Raw genomic sequence first — 21,556 nt, forward strand, 5'->3', positions numbered from 1 at the left:
CGGACCCCATAGTGTCTGACGCCTGGTGCACATGTGCGCGCACACACATGGACCCCCTCCGGCCCTGGGGCATTAGGTCTCACACAGTGGGGATGGGGAAAGGCATTCCAGGCAGAGGTAAAACACCAGAGAAATGCAGTATCCGTGGGCAGGCCAGGTGTGGAGTGCAGGCCACCTGGGAACCAGCCAGGAATTTCCACTCTTCTCTGGGAGGCTGGCTTGTAGGATTTGTATGGGGGGACACATGGGTGGTCAGGCTGGGGAAGTCCAGGGTGGCGATGCAGAGTGTGGGCAGTCTAGAGTGCCAGGCTCTGGGAGCTTGGACCTCACCCAGGGTCCACAGTGGGTCTTGAGCAGGGTAGTGACAGTGGGTGGAAGGTGGACAAAGAGGAGGCAGAGAGGCCACTGAGGAGGCTGCTGACATGGTCCAGTTCAAGGGCATTGGGCAGATGGGCATGGGTAGGAGGAGACTCATGAGAGCTGTATAGGAGGAGAATCCAGAAGCGCATAGTCAGTGCGCAGATCTGTGGGCCACTGTCAGGTTGACGGTGAAGTAGGACGGCAGGGGAGTGAGGTTTGGGGCTGAGACAGTGAGGTTCCTGTGTGGGTTGAAGGTGAGCTGCAGATGGCTCTGAGGATTGAGCCTCCCCTCCCCCAGGACCCTCCTGGGTGTTCTGGGCTGGGTGTCAGGGCACCTGAGTCTAGTCCCGGTTCTGCAGCCGGCTCCTTGTATAATTGCAGGCCAACCATGCCCCTTGGGCCTCAGTTTGCTAAACCTGGAGCAGTGCTGTGAGAGTGTGCATTTAAAATGCCCACTGTGATGAGGGAGAGGGGGTGGAGGGGGAGGCAGTGGTGGCTGACAGGATGGAGGGACGGTCTTATTCTGACTCAGCAGGCCTGTGTGCCTGGCGACAGCCTGGGGGAGGTGGCCCTGTGGGCAGTGTGGTGACAGACACTGGTTCATCTGGGCTCTCATGTCTGACAGCAAGCGAGGGGGGCTTGAAAAAGAGGCAAGGCTGTCGGAGAGAACGTGACAGCCCTTCGCTTTGTGGTTACAAACACTCCAGCACCAGCACCCATGCACTGAGCCTCTGACTCAGGGGATGCTGGGGAGCATTGCCCATTTGCTCCGCACAGCCCGTATCAGATGGGGAAGCTATGGTGAGGCGGCAAGCCAGGGTCCTTCAGACTTGAAGGCACAGTGAAGATGTGTGCTCAGGCCTATCTCCTTCTGGTATTTTCTCTGAGCCTTGGAGGGAAGTGGGAAGGGAAGGGTTACCCTTACCCAGGTAAACATAAAGGGTTACTTTTACCTTTACAGACCAAGCAAAGGTAGAATGCCGGGGGCCTGGAGGGAGTCTGCTCCAGCAAAGTGGCCCATGCCTGGCCTATCCCAGGGTTCCTGCTGTGACCGGGGCAGCACAGCGAGGACGGTGACCACTCTGCACATGCTCAGGCCACACTGCCTCCTCAGGAGGGTCTCACAGACCTAATTACCGGCCCTCTAATTTAGAGCTCGGCCCTATCTGTGAGCTGAGGGCACAACAGGGAGCTATGCCCACCTTCCTCAGACCATTTGTGACCCTGATCTCTGTTTACCAACTCCTCAGTGCCTCCAGCTTTTACTAAGGGCTTTAGAATTAGGCAGACCTGGGCCCCAGACACAAATATTCAATTTGCTGATGGGCCATGGGCAAATTGCTCTGTGTCTCTGAGCCTCAACACCCAGTACGATGCCTTGGAAGAAGGCAGGTGCTCCCAGGGGGTGCCCCCAGGGATTATGCACCAAGACCTCTCAGTTGAAAAAAGCAAAAGGCGATGGGGTGGGGTGAGAACAGGAATCTCTGCCCACTCTGACCTTTTCAGGACACCTCTTAAGAGTCTGGCCCTGTGCTGAGCTGGGCCTTGTGGTTGGGGGGGTGTCACGGATGACTCAGATCCGATCATGGTTTTGGGGAGACAGACTTACTTACAGATTACTCTGACCCAGACAGGATTTAGTCAGAGCCAGGCAGAGACACCACAGGGGCCGAGGGGGCTCAGGGACAGGGAGTTCTGTGGTGGAGAATCTCAACTGGCCTCTGGGGCAGGGAGTGCGTGAGGGCCCCCAAAGATGGGGGAGAGGTGGGAGAGAGGAGGTCCTGCTGAGCAGAGGGAATGGCTTGTGCAAAGGCCCAGGGGTGGGGAGTGCAGGTGGTGTGCAGGGGCTGGGGGATAGAGGGCTCCCTGTGGCTGAGGCAGACCTGTTTGGGGGTAAGGGCGTTGGTTGGGCAGGGAGATGCCACAGATGCCCAGGTGAGGAGACTGGCATCATCTCAGGGGTTTCAAATCAGGTCTTAAGTTACACTGTCAAAAAGGAGAAAGGAGACCTTCCACTCACACCTCATAAGAAGCTGGTAGTTCTCACTTTTTCATTCTTTCTGAGGCAGTTTGCTGATGCCCAGCCCTGCCAACTCTTACCCCAGCCCGGCTGACCAATAAACAGGGCTTAGCATAAAGTGGGCGGTCTGCGTCCAAACTCCATCCCAGCCATCCCTTCTCTGAGCTCTGCATTCAAGGAGGACGGTGATCCCCCTTCCCCATCTGGGGTCTTGATCTGGAACCCTTGAGGGTTGACTGATGGGCATCTGGGAGCCCCCTTTATTCATCCAGCACCTACCAAGTGTAGCCACCATCCCAGGCCTTGGGATGATTCCATGTACGAGGCAGATGCACAGTCTTTGCCCTCCAGGGGCTCACTGAGGTGGGCAGGGAGTGGGGGACAGTCACAGGCAATAAGTAAACTAGGAGATGAGCAAGGTGATTTCAGATTGTAACCAAAGTCTTGTAGGTGGGGGTACAGAGTGCCCAGGAGGGGGTCGGGAGGTCAGGAAGGCCTCTTGGAGACAGCAAAATGTGAGGAGGAGACCAGCGATAGCTGCAGGGTGAGATCTGTACAGACGTGCACTTGGGGAACTGGGGAGGGTTCTGATGCTTTTCTCAGATTCTCAAAGTCCCCTGGCCCCCTAGAGCTCATGGTCTGGTTACATTTTCTGCATTCTACTTCGGGATGATGGGGGGAGGACAGGAATAACAGCTCCAGGTAATTTGGAGTGCGGGTTTGTTCATTCAGTGCTCTTGCTGAGAGAACCCTCAGGGAAATTTTTTCTGGTGTACTGTTTTTTTCTGCTTCGCCAGATTAGTTTTTGTTTTTCCAAATTTGGGGACATTGTAAATGGTATAACTGATCATTTTCATCCCTGTACTGGCTTCAGGAAGTTCATTCGTTTATGCCTTTACTCAAAAAATAATTTTATGAAGTGCCTACTGTGTGCCAGTGCTGTGTTCAGAGCCAAAAGTGGGGTCTGTGATAGAAAGTGCTACGCTTGTTGATACACGGGTTACAGGTTTGCTATTAGCCTGCGTCTGGGTTTGTGTCCCTCCATTTTTCCCCCCCTTTTTCTATCGCTTTCTTCCTGTCCTTTCCCCACCCCACCCCCACCTGCCCCATTGTTTAAAACAAGTTTTGTCTTATTGTATTGCCCATTTTTTCATGTCACCACGATTCATACCAGGCAAGGGAGAGGTGTAAAGGGGAAGGAATAAAGTGCAGATGCCTGCTTTGTGCCAGGCTCAGGGAGAGGGCCTGGGAATTCAGAGCAAAGGGGACAGGACACTGCCCTCCCAGCCCTCACCCAGCATCTCCTCCTACAGCCTTTGGAGGGTTGGTTTTTAACAACGTTTTAAATACATACAAAAGTAAAGAAAATAACCATAATAAACCCAATATACCCAACCCCCCAGGTTACACAGTTCCTAAGGTTTGGCTACAAGTGCTGCATTCATTTCACTGTCTCTTTTTGTCCTTTAGCAAAGTATTGTAAAGCCTTGCTGCCCAGGAGATGGTCTGGGGACCAGAACTGGAGTCTCAGCCCAACTCCCTGATTACTGAATCAGAATCTGCATTTTAACAAGAGACTTGGGTGATTCATTTGCAGGTTTCTTTTTTCTTTTTAACAACTGATAATCAATTTATTAAAAGGTTCATTTAAGCATCTGCAGTGGTGACTTCAATCTGGACTCCTAGCTCGATACTGAAGGGAGTAACCAGCTTAACAGTCTCAGGACTGTGCAAGTCTGCAAGTCGCCGCTGTGCTCTCATCTGAAAATGATCCCATGTCTTAGAGCCTTTAGCCCGAGGAGTTTTTCTTGGGGTTGATTCTGAGTCTTGGTAGGCGTCTGAACTTCGGCTGTCCGCTTTGAGATTCCTTTCCTTTGCCCCTCATACCAAGTTGGCACGTACCTTCTCCAAAGATTTTACTTACATTGCAGCTGGTGAGAGGAATTCTAAGTCAGTGAATCGCCAAGGCTGGTTCCATGGTGTCTTTGTGGCCACAGCCATGGCTTCTGGAACAACTTGTTCCTGGGATTCTCTGCAGCTGCCACCGCATCTTCCTCAAAGAGTCATTTGCACATTCTTTTTTTTTTTTACTGGAAGATTGGCCATTAAAAGATGACCACTTGGAGATGAGATTTTTTTTTTTTTTGTATCATTACTCTACAATTACATGAGGAGCATTATGTTTACTAGACTCCCCCATCACCAAGTTCGCCCCACATTCCCCATTGCAGTTACTGTCTATCAGTGTAGTAAGATGCTGTAGAATCACTACTTGTCTTCTCTGTGTTGCACAGCCCTCCCCGTGCCCCACCACCCACATTTTACATGCTAATCGTAATGCCCCCTTTCCTCCCCCGCACACCCCTTATCCCTCCCTTCCCATCCATCCTCCCCAGTCCCTTTCCCTTTTGTAACTGTTAGTCCATTCTTGGGTTCTGTGAGTCTTCTGGTGTTTTGCTCCTTCAGTTTTTGCTTTGTTCTTATACTCCACAGATGAGTGAAATCATTTGATACTTGTCTTTCTCTGCCTGGCTTATTTCACTGAGCATAATACCCTCTAGCTCCATCCATGTTGTTGCAAATGGTAGGATTTGTCTTCTCCTTATGGGTGAATAATATTCCATTGTGTATATGTACCACATCTTCTTTATCCATTCATCTACTGATGGACACTTAGGTTGCTTCCATTTCTTGGCTATTGTGAATAGTGCTGCAATAAATGTAGGGGTGCATTTGTCTTTTTCAAACTGGGCTGCTGCGTTCTTAGGGTAAATTCCTAGGAGTGGAATTCCTGGGTCAAATGGTATTTCTATTTTTAGTTTTTTGAGGAACCTCCATACTGCTTTTCACAATGGTTGAACTAGTTTACATTCCCACCAGCAGTGTAGTAGGGTTCCCCTTTCTCCATGTCCTCACCAGCATTTGTTATTGTTTGTCTTTTGGATGGTGGCCATCCTTACTGGTGTAAGGTGATATCTCATTGTGGTTTTAATTTGCATTTCTCTGATGACTAGTGATGTGGAGCATCTTTTCATGTGTCTGTTGGCCATCTGAATTTCTTCTTTGGGGAATTGTCTGTTCAGCTCTGCTGACCATTTTTAAATTGGATTATTTGCTTTTTGTTTGTTGAGGTGCATGAGCTCTTTATATATTTTGGATGTCAACCCTTTATCGGATCTGTCATTTATGAATATATTCGCTGCACGTTAATTTTTAGGCATTATTTTGAGGCAATCCCAAACATCATGTCATTTCACTCCTACATATGGAACATTAGTCTGCATTTCTGAAGTACGTGGATATTTTCTTACATAACCATAGTGCTTTTATCACTTAACAAAATTAACAATAATTCTGTGATATCATTGTTGGCCATAAAAATAAAGCTGTCAGTATTTCACCAGCACAGTGGGTTTATTGAGGAAAAGCAAAGAATTGCAACTCAGAACAAGTGAGCTAAGGCAAAAACCACCAGCATGTCCAGAGAACAAAGGAGAGGAGGCTCTTTTGTAGAAGAAGGGGGAGTGGCGAGTTGGGGACTGATCTCAGCAAAAGCCCATGGGAGGAAACTGGGAGTCCCACATGTCATGGGATAATTATATATAATATTACATATAATTATATATAATATATAATTATACATAATATTACAATATTATTGGTTATATTCTCTGTTTTGCTTCCATTCCTATGACTATTTTACAATTTGCAGTTTGTATCTCTTTATCCCCTTCACCTATTTCACCCATCCCCCTACTTCATTCCCCCTGTTAACCAACAATCTTTTTTTGATAGTTATGGGTCTTTTTGTTTTGTTTTGTTTTTTAGATTACACATATAACTAAAATCATGGTATTTGTCTTTCTCTGCCTGGCTTATTTCACTTATCATGATACCCTCTAGGTCCTTCCATGTTGTTGCAAATAGCAAAATTTCCTTTTGTATGGCTGAATAATATTTCATTGTGTATATGTACAACATTTTTATCCATTCATCTATTGACAGACATTTTGGTTGCTTCCATATCTTTGCTATTGTAAAGAATACTGTAGTGAACATAGGTGTGCACATATCTTTTCAAATTAGTGATTTTGTTTTCTTTGAGTAAATTCCCAGAAGTGGAATTGCTGGGTCATATGGTATTTCTAGTTTTATTTTTTTGAGGAACGTCCATACTATTTTCCACAGTGGCTGCACCAATTTACATCCCCACCAACAGTATAGGAGGTTCCCTTTTCTCCACATCCTCACCAACACTTGTTATTTCTTATCTTTTGGATGGTAGCCATTCTGACTGGTATGAGGTGATAGCTCATTGTGGTTTTCTGATTTGTGTTTCCCTGATGATTAGAGATGTTGAGCATCTTTTCACATGCTTGTTGGCCATCTGTATGTGTTCTTTGGAAAAATATATATTTAGGTCCTCTGCCCATTTTTAAAAATTGGATTATTATTATTATTGTTTAGTTGTATGAGCTCTTTATATAATTTGGATATTAGCCCCTTAACAGATTATCATTTGCAAGTATATCCTCCCATGCAGTAGGTTGTCTTTTTGTTCTGTTGAGGGTTTTCTTTGCTGTGCAGAAAGAAGCTTTTAAGCTTGATGTAGTTTATTTTTGCTTTCATTTCCCTTTCCCAGGGAGACAAATCCAGAAAAAAAATTTTCATGTTAATGTTCATAAGATACTTGCCTATGTTTTCTTATAAGGGTTTTATGTTTTCATGTCTTACATTTGAGGCTTTAATCCATTTAGAGTTTACTTTTGTGTGTGGCGTAAGACAGTGATCTAGTTTCATTCTCTTAGATGTCATTGTCCAGTTTTCCCAACACCATTTATTGAAGAGACTGTCTTTTGTGTGTTGTTTTCAAGCCTTTGCTTTACTGTAGAGCTTGGTCAGGTGTCTTGTAAACCATCTTCATTCAGGATTTGTGTGTTTGCTTCCTCTTGGTATGATTTGTCCTTCTGTCCCTTAACTTTCCCCAAACCTGGAAGTTAGTGGTAATAGCTTCACTAAATTCAGGTTTAACTTTGTGGCGAGCATACACTAAACAATTATGGGGATTTTGCACTACTTCCTCCATTTATCCCCCTTCCCATTTGTTTCATTTGCAGAAGTATTTTAAAGACTTGCTACTCAGAATATGGCCTGAGGGTCAGCAACATGGGCAACACTTGCGAGCTTGTCAGCAATGCAAAGTCTCAGGCCCCTGTATCCTTCTTTGGGTGTCACACTAGGAGGCATATATGCCTGAGGCACTTGTGCAGAAGCTAAGATTGACTAGTGGGCTCAGGGGCTGTCAGTCTAATTTTAAATTTCTCTGTTAAACTTTTATCTAATAGTTTCAGCCATTGATGATTGTGACCTGAATTAATTATTATATAATGGTTTGAAAAATTGTATTTTTATGATTCTGTTGTGCCTCCCACATCAAAGAGGACTCTTTGGTGACTATGAAATGTAGTTCATAAAAGAAAGGTATGAACATTGTTTAATACTTTCCCTTTAACGGTCAATTTTCAGAATAAGTGGATGGTACCCTCATTACTTGCAGTGGTGACCCATGCAGTGCTTTGATTTCTTTTGTTTTTGTTTCTCTCTCTCTCTTTAATAACATACTGTATAATTCCATTTAATTAAAGTTTAAATCATGGAATTTTTATATTCAGTGTGTTTCAAACACTTGCAATTTTAAAAATGTAAATGCTTTTTTGAAGGAACATACAGAAAAATAGACAAATTCAAATCAGCGAATTTTCAAATTAAATAAAATCCATGTCACTAATATCCATTCTAAGAAATGGAATATTACCAACATCCCAGAAGTACCCTTGGGGATCCCTCCAGCCATAGACTAGTTTACCTGATTTAAACTTTAATTAAATGGAATTATACAGTATGTTCTGTTTTGTTCCTGGCATCTTTTGCTCAACATTGTGTTTATGAGCTCCATCTGCCTTATTGTAGAGTGTTTTCATTGCTGTAGGGTATTCCATTGGTAACTATACCACAGTTTTTTTATCCTTTCTATTGTTGATGGATATTTGGGTTGTTCTAGTTTGGTGTTATGAATAGTGAAGCTATGAAGATTCTTGTATATGTATTTTCATGGACATAGGGACACATTTCTGTTGGATATATGCCTAAGAACAGAATTGCTAGCTTATTGGGTTATGTATATGCTCAGCTTTGGTTGATATGGACAAATGATTTTCTAAAGGGGTAATACCAATTTACGTGTCCACCAGCAGTATTTGAGTTTTAGTTGTTCCACATCACTGTGTCAACACTTGGTATTGTCTTCTTTATTTTAGCCATTCTGGTAGTTGTATAGTGGTATTACATGGTGGTTTTAATTTGCCTTTTCTGAACTCTAAAGAGTACCTTTTCATATGCTTACTAGACATTTGGATAATCTCTTTTGTGTAATACCTTTTTCTGTTAGCATATGTGCTTTTTTCCTTTTGAACTGTAGGATTTTTTTAAACATATTCTGATATGAATCTTTTGTTATGTATTTGTGTTACAGATATCTCTGTGACTTGCCTCCTTACTCTCTCAGTGGTGTCTTTTGATAAACAGAGGTTCTTCAGTTTAATGAAGTTCAGTTTATCATTTCTTTCATATCAGTTTTTCAGTCTATTATATTGGTCTATCATACCAGTTTATCAATTTTTTCCTTTATGGTTAGTGGTTTTTGTGTCCTGTTTAAAAAATACTTATCTACCACAAGGTCCATTGTTTTCTCTTAAAGGTTTTATTGTTTTATTTTTCACATTTAGATATCTAAATCCACATTTTAAATCTGCCATTAAGAACTGATTTTTTGTATATGGTGTGAGATTAAGATTATTATTTTTTTCAATATTGATTTCTAAGTGACCCAGCACCATTTATATAAAACATCATACTTCCCTCACTATTCCAGACTGTCACTATTCCATTGTTTGTCATAAATCAGGTGATCATATGTTGCTTGTACTCTGTTCCATTGGTCTCTTTGTCTATCTTGTATATATCCTTGTGTATTTATGTCCAGTATAATTCTGTCTTAACTATGCCTTTATAATGGCTTGATAAATGATAATGTACATTATCAAGTCCTACAGGTTTTTTATTCTCCCTCAAGGGTGCCTTGATTATTTTTGCCCTGTGAACTTTCACATAAGTTTTTAAGTTGGCTTCTTAGTACCCCTTTCCCCCAGTAATGTGCTGGGATTTTGAATTTGATTGGATTGAAGCTATAGATCAATATAGTGATAACTGATGATACTGAGTCCTCCAGTTCATGAACATGATCTATTCCTCCATTTATGTAGATCTTCTTTAACTTTTCCCACCTTTTATAGTTTTCAGTGTAGAGGTTTTGTATATCTTTAGGTTTACTTTAAAGTATTTGAATTTTTTGTCTTTTGCTAACGGCAACTTAAAAATTTTTTCATTTTCTTTTTGATCATTGATAGTATATAAAAGTACAATGGTTCTTTGCATATTGCCTCTATATTTAGTGGCCTTGCTAAAGACACTTACTGATTCTCAGTGTTTATCTGTGGATCTGTTGGATTTTACAAACTATTGAATCTACAGACATAGATTCAATCTGTAAATTATAACAGTTTTATTTTTTCCTTTTTAATTGTTATGCTCACTATTTTTTTCTTTTCTTACTGCTCTAACACCAGCAGTAAAATGTTGACTAGAAGTGGTGAGAGTGGACATCCTATCTCATTCCTGATTTTAGGGGGAAAACTTCCAATAACTCACCTGTAAGAATGAATGTTTGCTGAAGTTTTTTGTGGATCTTGATCAGATTGAAGAAATTCCCTTCTATTCCTAGTTTGCTATGAATTTTAATCACAAATCAGTATTGGATTTTATCAAATGTCTCTTTCTGCATCTATCATCATGATCATGTAATTTTTCTCCTTTTATTTTCTGTTAATGTGATGAGTAAATTGATTATTCTCAAATGTCATACCGTTTGTATTTCTGAAATAAAATCTGCTTGGTTGTGATGTATTATGCTTTTTATATATTACTGGATTTGATTTGCTAATATTTTATCTAGGATTTTTGCATTTATGTTCAAGAGAGAGATCATCAGATTTCCTTTCACATATTGCTCTTGTCAGATCTTAGTATCAGTGTTATGCTGGCCCCATAAAGTGACTGAAACGTGTTCTCTCATTTTCTGTTCTCTGCAACAGTTTGTATAAGATTGGTATTTCTTTAAATGTTTGGAAGAGTCTCTCAGTGAAGCCATCTGGGTATGGAGTTCTTCCTAAGGTTTTAATAATGGATTCAATTTTTTGATTTAGGATTATTCAGATTTCACTTCTTTTGTCAGTTTTGATATGTTTTTATTTCAAGAAATGTGTCCATTTCACCTAAATTGTCAAGTTCACTGGCATGAAAGTTGTATATACTCTCTCTTATTATTTCTTAAATGCCTTAGGATCGATTCTGATGTCCTCTTTCACTCATATTGGTGATCTAGGTCTTCTCTCTCTTTTTTTCCTTGATCTGTGCTGCTAAGGACTTATCAGTTTCAGTAATCTTTTTAAAAACAGACTTTAGCTTTGCTGATTTTCTCTACTGCAGGTTTTCCATTTCACTGATAAATGCTCATATCTTTATTCCTTCCTGTACTTTCTTTGTGTTTGATTTGCTCTTCTTTTACCTTCTTGTCATAGAAGCTTAGATAATTGATTTTTAGCCTTCCTTCCTTTTCAACATATGCATTTAAGGCTGTACAAAAATTTTCTATAAGTACTGCCTTCACTGTTTTCCACAAGTGTTCATTTGTCATGTCTTAATTCTCGTTCCATTAAAAATATTTTAAAATTTCCATTGTGATTTCATTTTGGACTCTAGGTTGTTCAGAAGTGCATTGCTTAATTTCCAAGAAGCTCAGATTTTTTTGTTTTTAGTTACTGATATCTGGTTTAATTCTACTATAGTCAGAGAACATACTATGAATTATTTCAGTCCACTGAAATTTATTGAAGCTTGCTTATGCCCCAGGACATGGTCAATTTTGATAAATGTTTCATGTGCATTTGAAAAAATGTTTATTTTACTATTGTAGTGTACAGTGTTCTGTCAGTCACTTAGATTGACCTTGTTAACTGTGTTGTTCAGATCTGTATCCTTACTGATTTTTTTGTCAGCTTTTGCTAATATGAATATTTGTTAAGCATTAAAGTCTCCCACTCTGGTTGTGGATTTTTGTATTTTTCCTTTTAATTTAGTCACTTTTGCTTTATGTATTTTGAAGTGATGTTATTCAATACAGACAGATTTTACATTGTTATTTCTTTCTGGCAAATGAAGGACAACATATTTCATTGGGTCTATTTCTTTCTTCTCCATATGTAAAAGATAACATAAGCTAGAAACCTATCTTTTGCCCAATTATTTTAATTTGTTCCTAAAATCTCTTCTGCTAGGTGAAAAACCATTAATTTCCATCAATTTCAATGCAAAAATTAGGATGCATTCCATCCAACTCACTATCCAAACAATTTCTACTAGTGGAAAAATGTATTAATTAGCCAACAAAACAAATTCATATTTAAAAAACAATAATTTAGGTATAAAAATATAATTTACATATACAACTTATGTAATGAAGGTTTATTGTCCTTGTTAAAGCTGGAAATGAAGTCTCTTAATGGTGGGTGGTGGAGGACTGATGGGAGGGAATCATAATTGAGGAGGTACATTTTTCTTTCTGTACCATTTCTTCAATCTTTTGGGCATCTGTGGCTATCTGCACTCAAACTACCTTTAAAGATAAAGTTACAGCCCAGAAAAATACCTTGAGGGAAAAATAAATACTAAACCTGAAAGCAATGCAAAACACATGGAAATAGCCTGTGCATTCAATAGACTGCAGGGTCATAGAAGATGCCACCCTTCAAGCCCTCGCAGTTGGCATGCATGTACAAAACAAAGCCCTTGGGGTTTCCAAACATGGTAGGCAATGCAAATGTGTTCCCTATGATATTGTTGGGCTAGAAACTGTTGTAGTAAGTAAATTGGTGAGTGTGTTTTTGCTTGAAAGTGTGATGTCAGAATGTCATTCCTTGTAGCATGTTTATTTGGTGTATTTAGGGATGAAAAAGTTATTATGCCATCAGAAAAGTGGATGTTCACCAAAAAAGCAGTCTAGTTTTCAAGAAACATTGTGGCAAAAAGTTGTTAACTGAACAGTAATAGAACAGATAAGTCTGTACACTGAACTTCACCTTGCCTTTTTTCTGTAATACATTAGAATTTTTAGCCATGGATTTGCATGGTCAGACCATGCTTTTAAAAATTCTGGCTGCTGGTGTGGAGAGGATGTATCAAGAGGGAACAGTCCTGGAAGAGAGAGGTCAGAAGACTAATGAAGTCAGTGGAGCAGAACTGAGTCCCAACAGTTCTGCTCCCACCAGCACAAATGCATTTGAAAATTGTGAGAATGATAAAGGTGGTATTTCAGATCTATGGGGATAAGAAGAACTATTGAAGAATAATGTTGAGACTATTTCATTTGTGGGGAGAAAAAGTAAAGCTGGATCCCTATTTTACTCCATATATAAAAATAAAGTCCAGATGGCTCAAATATTTAAGCATAAGAAGTGAAACAAGCAAACAAAAAATCATAGAGGAACACATGAGCAAATTGAAAAAAAAATCTCTGAATGGGGAAGCATGACACAAAACTCAAGAGTTATAAGGGAAAAATGGCTACATGAAAAAAATGTAGGTGTGGGAGAAAATATACCAATCAAACAGCTGAAGTGAGAAACAACATACTGATAATCTGTTTTGGATTCAAAAGTTCTTATAAATTAATAAGAAAGTAAATACATCATAAAATGGATAACATATATGCAGTAAACATATTTATAATAAGGGGCTTGACTTCACTCATTATTTGAAAATATGTTTTGGAGCAAAATGATGAGATATCTTTTAAAACAAGGATGAAAAGTCTGCACACAGCTCAAGGAATGCTGTGACGAAACTGGCCTTCCACCATTCTGTCATCGGAGTATGATCTGGCAGCCTCTGGGGGGCAATCTGCCAAAACTAATTTTCCCCAAAAAATGTGTAATGAAAAATGTCAAACGTACAGAAAAGCTGAAAAAATTATTCGGTGGACAACCACATACCACACTCAGATTTGACAATCATCATTTTGTTATATTTGCATTATTACATATTTTTATTTTTAAATATATGTATATATATATATGCATCTCCACATATTGATCTCCCTCTCTATATATCCATCCATGCATCCATCCTATGTTTCATTTCATTTCAAAGTAAATGGCAGATATTGGTACACTTCATCCCTAAACATTTCAGCACACATATCAACCAGAGTTCAATATTTGCTTATGGTTACCCCACAGTTAATTTATCCCATCTCCAGTTGATGTACATTTATGGTGTTTCCAGTTTGGGATGATCACAAATAAAGCTGCTATAAACATTCTTGTGAAGGTATTTTGGAGGACATATGTTTTCTCTTGGGTCCCTTGATTTGGGAAACATAGACCCTCTCCCTGGGACACATATCAATTTAGGTTTGGTACAAGACATGGTGATGAGTGTGTGCTACACGACAGGTGCAGAAGGTGTACATCAGGAGGTGTGAGAAGGTGGGAAGGTGGGAAGTGCTTCTAGGGGAAAAACCATAGAAGACTTCCTGGAGGAGGGGGCCTTGATGCTGACACAGTTGGGTTTAGTAGGAGGATGAGGGGCTCTGGGTCAGACATACCTGGGTTCTTGGCCTATAGCCATGGAAAAAAGATCCTCGGGAATCTCGCTTTGCTCATTTTCAGAATGGGGACTGGACAGCATAATGGCAGGAAAAAGGCCAGCCTCGGCCACAACAGGTACTTCTTTTGCTAGATGTTCCTCTTCTCACAGGCCTGGCTCCCATGGCCACCTTCAACGTGGACGTGGCCTGGACCTGGGTGACTCCTGAGGATGGTGCGCCCTACGTGCTCAGCTCCCTTCTGCACCACGACCCCAGCACCAACCAGACCTGGTGAGTGGGGCCTGGCAGACTCAGGCATGAGGGTTGAGGGGGCATCCAGGGAGCAGAGAAGGCCCCCAGGAAGGCCTTGGCATCCTACGGCTCAGTCTGGGGACAGCCTCCCTTCACTGTGTCCAGGTGAGAGGCTGTCGCTCTCTCACCCTGACCTCTCCCTTCACTGATAGGGGTCAGAGGACAGCCTTAAAATTGTTTAAAGACAAAGTTTATTAAGGCTCTTTTGTCTCTTACAAAAGTAACACATGCTCAAAATAGAGATTTTTTGACAGTGACAAAAAAGAACAAAGAAAAAATGGAAAATAAGAGGCAGGAGGAGGAGCTGTGGTTGAGAGGTGGGCTGGAGTCTGGTAGCCACGAGTCAGTGGCAGCTTCACTGTGCATTGGGGTAGCAAGGAGCTCCATCCCAAGCCTCAGTTTCTCCTCTCTATGGTGGGGGTGGAGATTTACTTACCTCACAGGCTTTTTGCAAAGGCTATTTGAGTTAATGCACATAAATGGTATAGCCCACTTTCTGGCCAAATTAAAACTCAGTAAACATTACCTTACATTTTTCAAATTCCACTTGTACCCATTAGATAAGCCAAAAAATTTAAGTCTGATTACATTTTGCTGGTAAGGATGTGATGAAACAGGAACTTGTGGGAAGGTAAGTTAGTGTAACCACCTTGGAGAACAATGTTGCCATTCCTGGTTAAGTGAAAGGTGCACAGGGCCTTTGACTCAGCCATTCCACTCCCAGATACCAACCTTAGAGATACTGTCAGGCACACGTGGAGGTATTTATTGTAGCACTGCTTGAAAGCCTGAAAGCCTGGAACTGTTCATCATTAGGAAAATGGTGAAATAAGCTGTGACTTGTATGATGCAATACCAACACGGAGGAAAGTGGATGAAGTAGGTGCAGTGGTTATTAACTGGAATCTACCTTGAGACATGTTATCAGGTGAAAGAGGCGAGTTGTAGAATGACATATGCAATGGTCAGTCACTCAGGAAATATCTATATGCAGCACCTGCAATGGGTCAGGCCTTGGGGATGCAGCAGTGAGCAGATAGAAATCCTTATGCTAAGGGGAGACAGACACTAAGCAAGCAGGTAAAATGGGTATCATATGGGATGGTGGTGATGTACTTATGTAGAAGCATGTCTTAGGTTTTTTTTCCTGTTGCCACCCAATGACTCTTAGAGCTGCTGTTTTGAAGCCTGGATCCCATCCAGGTTCATGGTTGTACGTTTTTGGTTCTCCTTAGTGTCTTTGAATCTAGAGCAATCTTCCCTTTCCCTTGTGCTCATGATGGTCCTAGGGCTTTCTCAGGTCCTGCCCCAGGCTGGTTCCCTCCTGCCCCCACCCCTGCTGCTTTGCTTCTGGACCATGGTCAAGGGTTTCCTGCATACCCAGTGCACTTGAGCCACAAGCCCAGCATCCAGACAGGCTTTGGGGCAGAGCCAGGTGAGGTGCCCAGGGTTCCTGGCTGAGCAGAGCTCCACGTCTCCCTGAGCTGAGCAGAGCAGTAGCTCGGTTTGGTGGAGGGTGGGTGCACAGCGATGGCTCCTGAGACAGCCTCATAGCTCTGGGTCTTGGACCACCACCCCACCAGCCAAGTAGGCTTGGACCCCTTGCCGGACTGTGGTTCACTGTAAGTGAAGAGGCCGGTGACCATTAGATTTAAGTGGTGAGGGCAGGGCCGATCCATTCATTCATTCAGCAGGAATTTATGGAGCATCTACCCAGTGCTGGGCAGTCTGGGGGTAAGATAGTGAAGGAGATACAGTCCCTGCCTACACGGAGCTCTCAGGCTCATGGAGGAAACAGACAAGCCAGGCGATGACAAGAGGGACGATGACTGCCGGTGGGGTGTCCAGGGGACTTTGGGGACGTAGAGGCCGTGGTAGCCTTCTGCCAGAGGATGTGCATCCACGCTAGGGCCTGGGGGAGGAGTAGGAGTGAGAAGACACGGGAGGGGAAGTCCTGGCCAAGAACAGTGTGGTCAGAAGCCTGGCCGGGGCGAAGTCAAGGAACTGAGAAACGTCGGGTGGCTGGAGCTGAGCGTAGCAGGAAATGTGACTGGGAGGCAGGCAGTGCTTTTCACCCAGGCCCCAAAGGTTTGGGGTGCCAGAAAGGTTTGAAGCAGGGAGGGGTGGTGAGAAGGTTGACGGGAAGGTCTTGGCCGCAGGAAGATGAATGGTGTTGACATATGTCACACAGAAAAATGCATTCATCGTTAAGTGTACAGCTCCATGAATATGCATGAAGTGAAACACCTACATAGGTGGCATCCAGGTGGAGAAGCAGAGCATTACCAGCCTCGCGTAAGCTCCGTAGCCCAGGGGCTCCCTTCCAGGCACAGCCCCTGTCAGGAGTTAACCACTGCTCCCACCTCATCTCCGTGGATGAGTCCTGCCCATTCCTGAAATGACTATAAACGAGGCACACAGTATGTGCTCTATTATGTCAGGCTCCTCTACTTCATGTACAGTCTGTGAATTTCGTCCCTCATGTTGCCTGAGACAGTGATGCCCGTTCATGTTGCTGGAGTTGTCCACTGTGTGATCAGTGCTGATGACGTCTGTTTGGGTGGTTTTCCAGGCCATTAAAGTAGCCCTGCATGCACTTTCTTCCTGTGGGTGGGTGCCCTTCCTTCTGTCAGGCACATGCTGGCAGTGGAATTGCTGCATCACAGCTTATGCACGGGGTCAGCATTCAGTTTTCCAACTTTGCCATGCTTGAGTGTTACTGCTCCACATGCCGGTACAGGTTAGGTTTCAGTCTGAGTTGTCTGTGACCAGCTCCTGCCCTGTCCACTCCTACCAATACCCCAGCAGGGCCGTCCCCATCTCCAGGCCTGACAGACTTTAATTCCCCTCCCTCAGAAGCCATGCTGAAAGGACATGGTGGGTGAGGGGAGTTTGAAGCCCCCAGAGCAGAAGCTCTGAGCCCGCCGAAAGGTGGGAGAAGAGCCATGAAAACCTCCCTTAGCACCTGCTGCAGCAGAGGGGGGCTCATGGGAGGATGTGGTGGGAGGTACTTCTGGGTTCCTGCCACAAATGATGGAACCTGAGACCACGGGCCTGCTGCACGGAGCAGGAAATGCACTGCTGGCTGCCCAGGGCAACAGAGAAACAGGCTCCTGAGCGAGGGTGACGTGCTGCTCTCATTCCCTCATGCTGTTTCTCCCCAAATATAACAGCCAGGGCTGGCAGCATCACGGCCTTGGCTGCTGCAGGAGGAATGGAGTGGAACATAAAGATGGCCTCCCCTGGGAGCTGTGGGAATAGACTCTGGGAGCAGAGACAGAGCTGGCCAAAGGCAGGAGATGGGCCGCACCCACCCCGGGTGTAATAGAGTCTCTGGGGCTGTCAGCTTAAGGTGTGTTCAGTTATGTTTAGTTTGTCAGCCTCTCAGTCAACAAACCTGGAGCCCAAGAGACCACCTACCATGGGAGGAAAGGAATGAGCAGTAGAGACAACTCACACTGGGCCCTGCCCATAGCATTGTGTGACGGGATATGAAGGGCAAGCCTGGGTTGTGCAGTGCACATCCTGTGCAGCTGTACATGGTAGCCTCTTGGGAAATTTCAGTCTAGGTGGGAATAAATACCTGGAGGCCTTGGAGGAGATGAGGTTATTGCTTTTGGGAAGGCTTCCTGAGGAGCTGGTGTTTGTGATGACTACGGTACAGGAAAAGGAAGTGGAGGCATTGCAGGCAGAGGAAGCAACTTTGGCAAAGGCCTGAGGGAGGAATAGGAGCCCAGGCTCTTCTAGGCCTGCATCTATCCCACCAAAACATGGTCTTGGGTGGAGCCCAGGTCTGAGCCCACCTCTGTGGGAGAGCAGAGAATGAGGTAGGAGCCCAGGGCTGAGGCTTAGGCTGGGGACAGAGGCAGGGTTGCTGAGCAGATGACCTAATTTGGGAGCTCAGTTGCAGAGCCTGCAGAGCTCAGCCTCATGCAGCCTCCAGCCCTCAGCCCTGCCCCAGATTAGCCCCTCATCTGCTGTCTGTGTTGTCCTTCAATCATCATTCAACAAATATTTACCAAACTCTGCTCCATGCCAGGCACTGTTCTAGGCCCTGGTAACAGGGAGAACAAGATAGACAAGATCCCAAGGTAACTTATAGTCTTGGGGAGACAGATAGTAAGCATGGTAAACAGGTAAACAGGATACTATGAGATGGGACACATTCTGAGAAGAAAATAAAACAGGGTGGCCTGAGGCAGAGTAGCTGGATCATGAGGTGGGGCTGGTTGAAGAAAGCGTTCAAGAGAAGGTGACAGGCCAAGGGGTGAAAATGAGCCGGCCTTGAGGAGTGGAGGTGGAGAGGGCTACAGCAAGGCGTGTGGACATGGGAGGCTCCTGAAGCAAGGGAGTGACATGGTGCAAATTACAGGAGTGAATTTCAAAAACAAACGATACCAGGAGGCTATTACTATAGACCAGGCAAGATGAGGGGCCAGATGGCAGGGAAGTGGAGAAACAGAGATGCTCTCCTGGAGGAAGAATCGACAAGGTTTGCTGATGGACTTGATATAGGGGATGAGCAGCAACGTGAAACGAAGACGCCCCCAGGCTTTGGGCTTTAGAATGTAGTGTTTGATGGTGCCATCAATGGCTGGAAGGAAGACAGAACGGCACAGGTTGGGAGGACAAGACCCCGAGTTCTGTTTTGGACATTTCAAGTTTGAGATGCCTATTAGGTAATGGACAGTTGGTTATTATATTAGTTTCCTATTGCTGCTGTAACAAATAACCCCAAAATTAGATGCTTAAAACAACACAAATTTATTATCTCAAAGTCCTGGAGGTCCAGAGAAATCCAAAAAGTGCCAACTAGGCTAAAATCAAGAGTTGGTTCCTCCTAGAGGCTTGAGGGGGAATTCGATTCCTCACCTCTTCCAGCTTCTAGAGGTTGCCTACATTCCTTGGCTCTTGGCCTCTTCCTCCTCTTTAAAGCCAACAGTGTAACATCTTCAACTCTTTCTCTGACTCTGACTCTCCTGCCTTCCTCTCATGAGGACCCTTATGATTGCACAGGGCCCACCCAAATAATCCAGGCTAATCTCACCATCTCAAGATCCCTGACTTAAACAAATCTATGGATCTAATAAAATATTTTGCCATAAAAAATAGCATATTGACAGGTGCTGGAGATTCAGGCATGGACATCTCTGGGGTGGCCATTATTTTGCTTTCTACGGCTCTGCTGGTCTGGCTTCTAGGGACGCTAGGACCACAGATGTAAAGGTGGGTTGAAGACATATTTACAAGTGTATTGAAGCCATGGGATTGGAGGGAATCACTAGAGAGAATGTGCTGATAAGAAAAACAAGGACTAAGCGCCAAGACTAGTGACATTCAGAAGGCAGACAGCAAAGGAGTCTGAGAAGGAACAATGAGAGAGGTAGGGGGAAACCAAGAAGAAAGTGTTTCAAGGAGGAGATGGTCACTCATGTCCAGGGCTGCTGAGAGGTTCAGGAAGATGTGGACAGAAAGGTGTCCATTGGATTTGGCGATGTGCGGACCCCTGGTGACCTTGACAGGATTGGTGTCTGAGGGTGGAAGTCAGCTTGGGGGTGGGTTTAGTTGTGTGGGGCCACAAACTGGGGTAGACTTTATGATTATTCCATAAAGCTTGGAGATAAGTGAATGATCTACTTCATAACTGTGATAGAGTGACGGGAGATGAGGAAGTAGACAGTCCTCATTCCTGCCCCCGATCCACTGTAGCCCCATCATGACCTTTGGAAAGTACAGACTACTGTGTGTACTTCCTCTTTATTAAGTCCTCTGTGGCTTCCTACCTCCCTCAGCATAAAGACCTTGGACTTGGTTCACTGGTACCAAGCCCAGCCTCCAGCTCCCTCCCCAGTACCCACTACCTCTACTCACACCCCCTAGGGTGAGGAGCTCACTCCCTGTCTTAGGGCAGCTCAATCCTCCCTGGGCAATGTGGATAGTGACAATACTCAGGCTGACACTGGACTCTGTTGTCCTGCCTGGCCCAGGGTGGAGGGCAAGATTTACCATTGCAAATCACATCTCCTGGGGCTGCCTTATAGGAAGGGGGCACCAGTGTGCTCTTCTCAGGAAGTACGGTCACTGAGGCCAGGTGGGGCAGGTCCTCAGGAGGCCAGAATTGCCTCCAACAGAACAAACTGTGCTGCTGGTGGCTTCCTGGTTCCCCCTACTGCCAACAAAGAGCAGATCAGCTCTACTTACCACCAGTGCCACCTGGTCTCTGCCCTGGCGGGCCAGCAGGCAAGGAGGGGATGCATTTAACCATTTCCTGCCTGGAGTTGTGCAAGGTAGAGGCTGAGCAAATGCTTCCCACGTAATGAAGAGTCTGTTCTTCTGGGCTGGGAGCCTGCCTGCCTTCTCTAGTGTCTTCCATAGTTTCCCAGGGACCCTGTGAGCCTGAAATGGGCAGACTGTGCCTGGGTGGGCAGGGAGAAGAAGGGAATCACTGACCAGCTCAACTTTGCTCAACACCCCCCCTACTCAGGCTCCTGGTCACCAGCCCTAGAAGCAACAGGACAGCAGTGCCCCTGCATCGATGTTCTCTCAGCCAGGAGGAGATCCAGTGCCAACCAGTAGGTAAGTCAGCTCCAGCTCCAGCAGAGGCTCCCAGGACCTCCTTTCTAGGAATTCCACTCATCCAGCCCAAACCGTCCCACCCAGCCTCACCTCGTCCAGTTCCTCTGCCCTCGATTCCTGCACCACTCACATCAGCCCTTCTGTCCCGATGCTCAGTCCCAGCCCAGCCCACCCGCCCAGACCCTAAATTACACCTACACTTTACTAATGCTTGCCATGTGCCAGATGTGCCAGGTGCTCTGCCAAGTGCTCTGTTCACTTTTAATCCTCAAAACCCCACTGTCTGACTGGAGAGGAAGCTGCAGTTTAGGGAACCCTTTGGTTACCAGTATGACTCAGGGCAGGTGTCTGTCAGCAGCCCCACAGTTGGCAAACCCAGCACCACCTCTCCCACCTTGTCCTGCCTCAGCAGAATCCAGTCCTTCCCCTCCCAATCTAACTGTGGCCCTCCTAGCATCTAGCATGGGCCTGGCATATATTAGGTGCTCAAAAAATGCTGCCCGAATGAACAAGTGAATGGGCCTAAT

The 21,556-nt window shown here is 44.4% G+C and overlaps 2 protein-coding genes and 1 pseudogene across 4 annotated transcripts in view; 2 read left to right on the forward strand and 1 right to left on the reverse strand.

Moving 5' to 3' along the window:
• The window catches only part of NCBP3 (nuclear cap binding subunit 3), a 54,434-nt gene extending 40,003 nt beyond the window's left edge, over positions 1-14,431 (forward strand). Inside the window, exon 15 of the transcript XR_008997196.1 lies at positions 14,312-14,431. The gene's annotated coding sequence lies outside the window, so the exon portion shown is untranslated. The remainder of the gene's footprint in view (positions 1-14,311) is intronic.
• The window catches only part of ITGAE (integrin subunit alpha E), a 51,001-nt gene that overhangs the window by 3,101 nt on the left and 26,344 nt on the right, over positions 1-21,556 (forward strand). For all 3 annotated transcript variants that reach the window (XM_036887246.2, XM_057501025.1, XM_057501027.1), the window contains 2 exons: positions 14,312-14,432; positions 20,938-21,029. In XM_036887246.2, coding sequence (XP_036743141.2) covers positions 14,312-14,432; positions 20,938-21,029 — 213 coding nt within the window. Of the gene's footprint in view, positions 1-14,311; positions 14,433-20,937; positions 21,030-21,556 lie in introns of those variants that run through there.
• LOC118913368 (40S ribosomal protein S20-like) lies at positions 1,305-4,454 on the reverse strand (annotated as a pseudogene).

This window comes from Manis pentadactyla, chromosome 4 (assembly GCF_030020395.1).
Source record: "Manis pentadactyla isolate mManPen7 chromosome 4, mManPen7.hap1, whole genome shotgun sequence".
NCBI lineage: Eukaryota > Metazoa > Chordata > Mammalia > Pholidota > Manidae > Manis > Manis pentadactyla.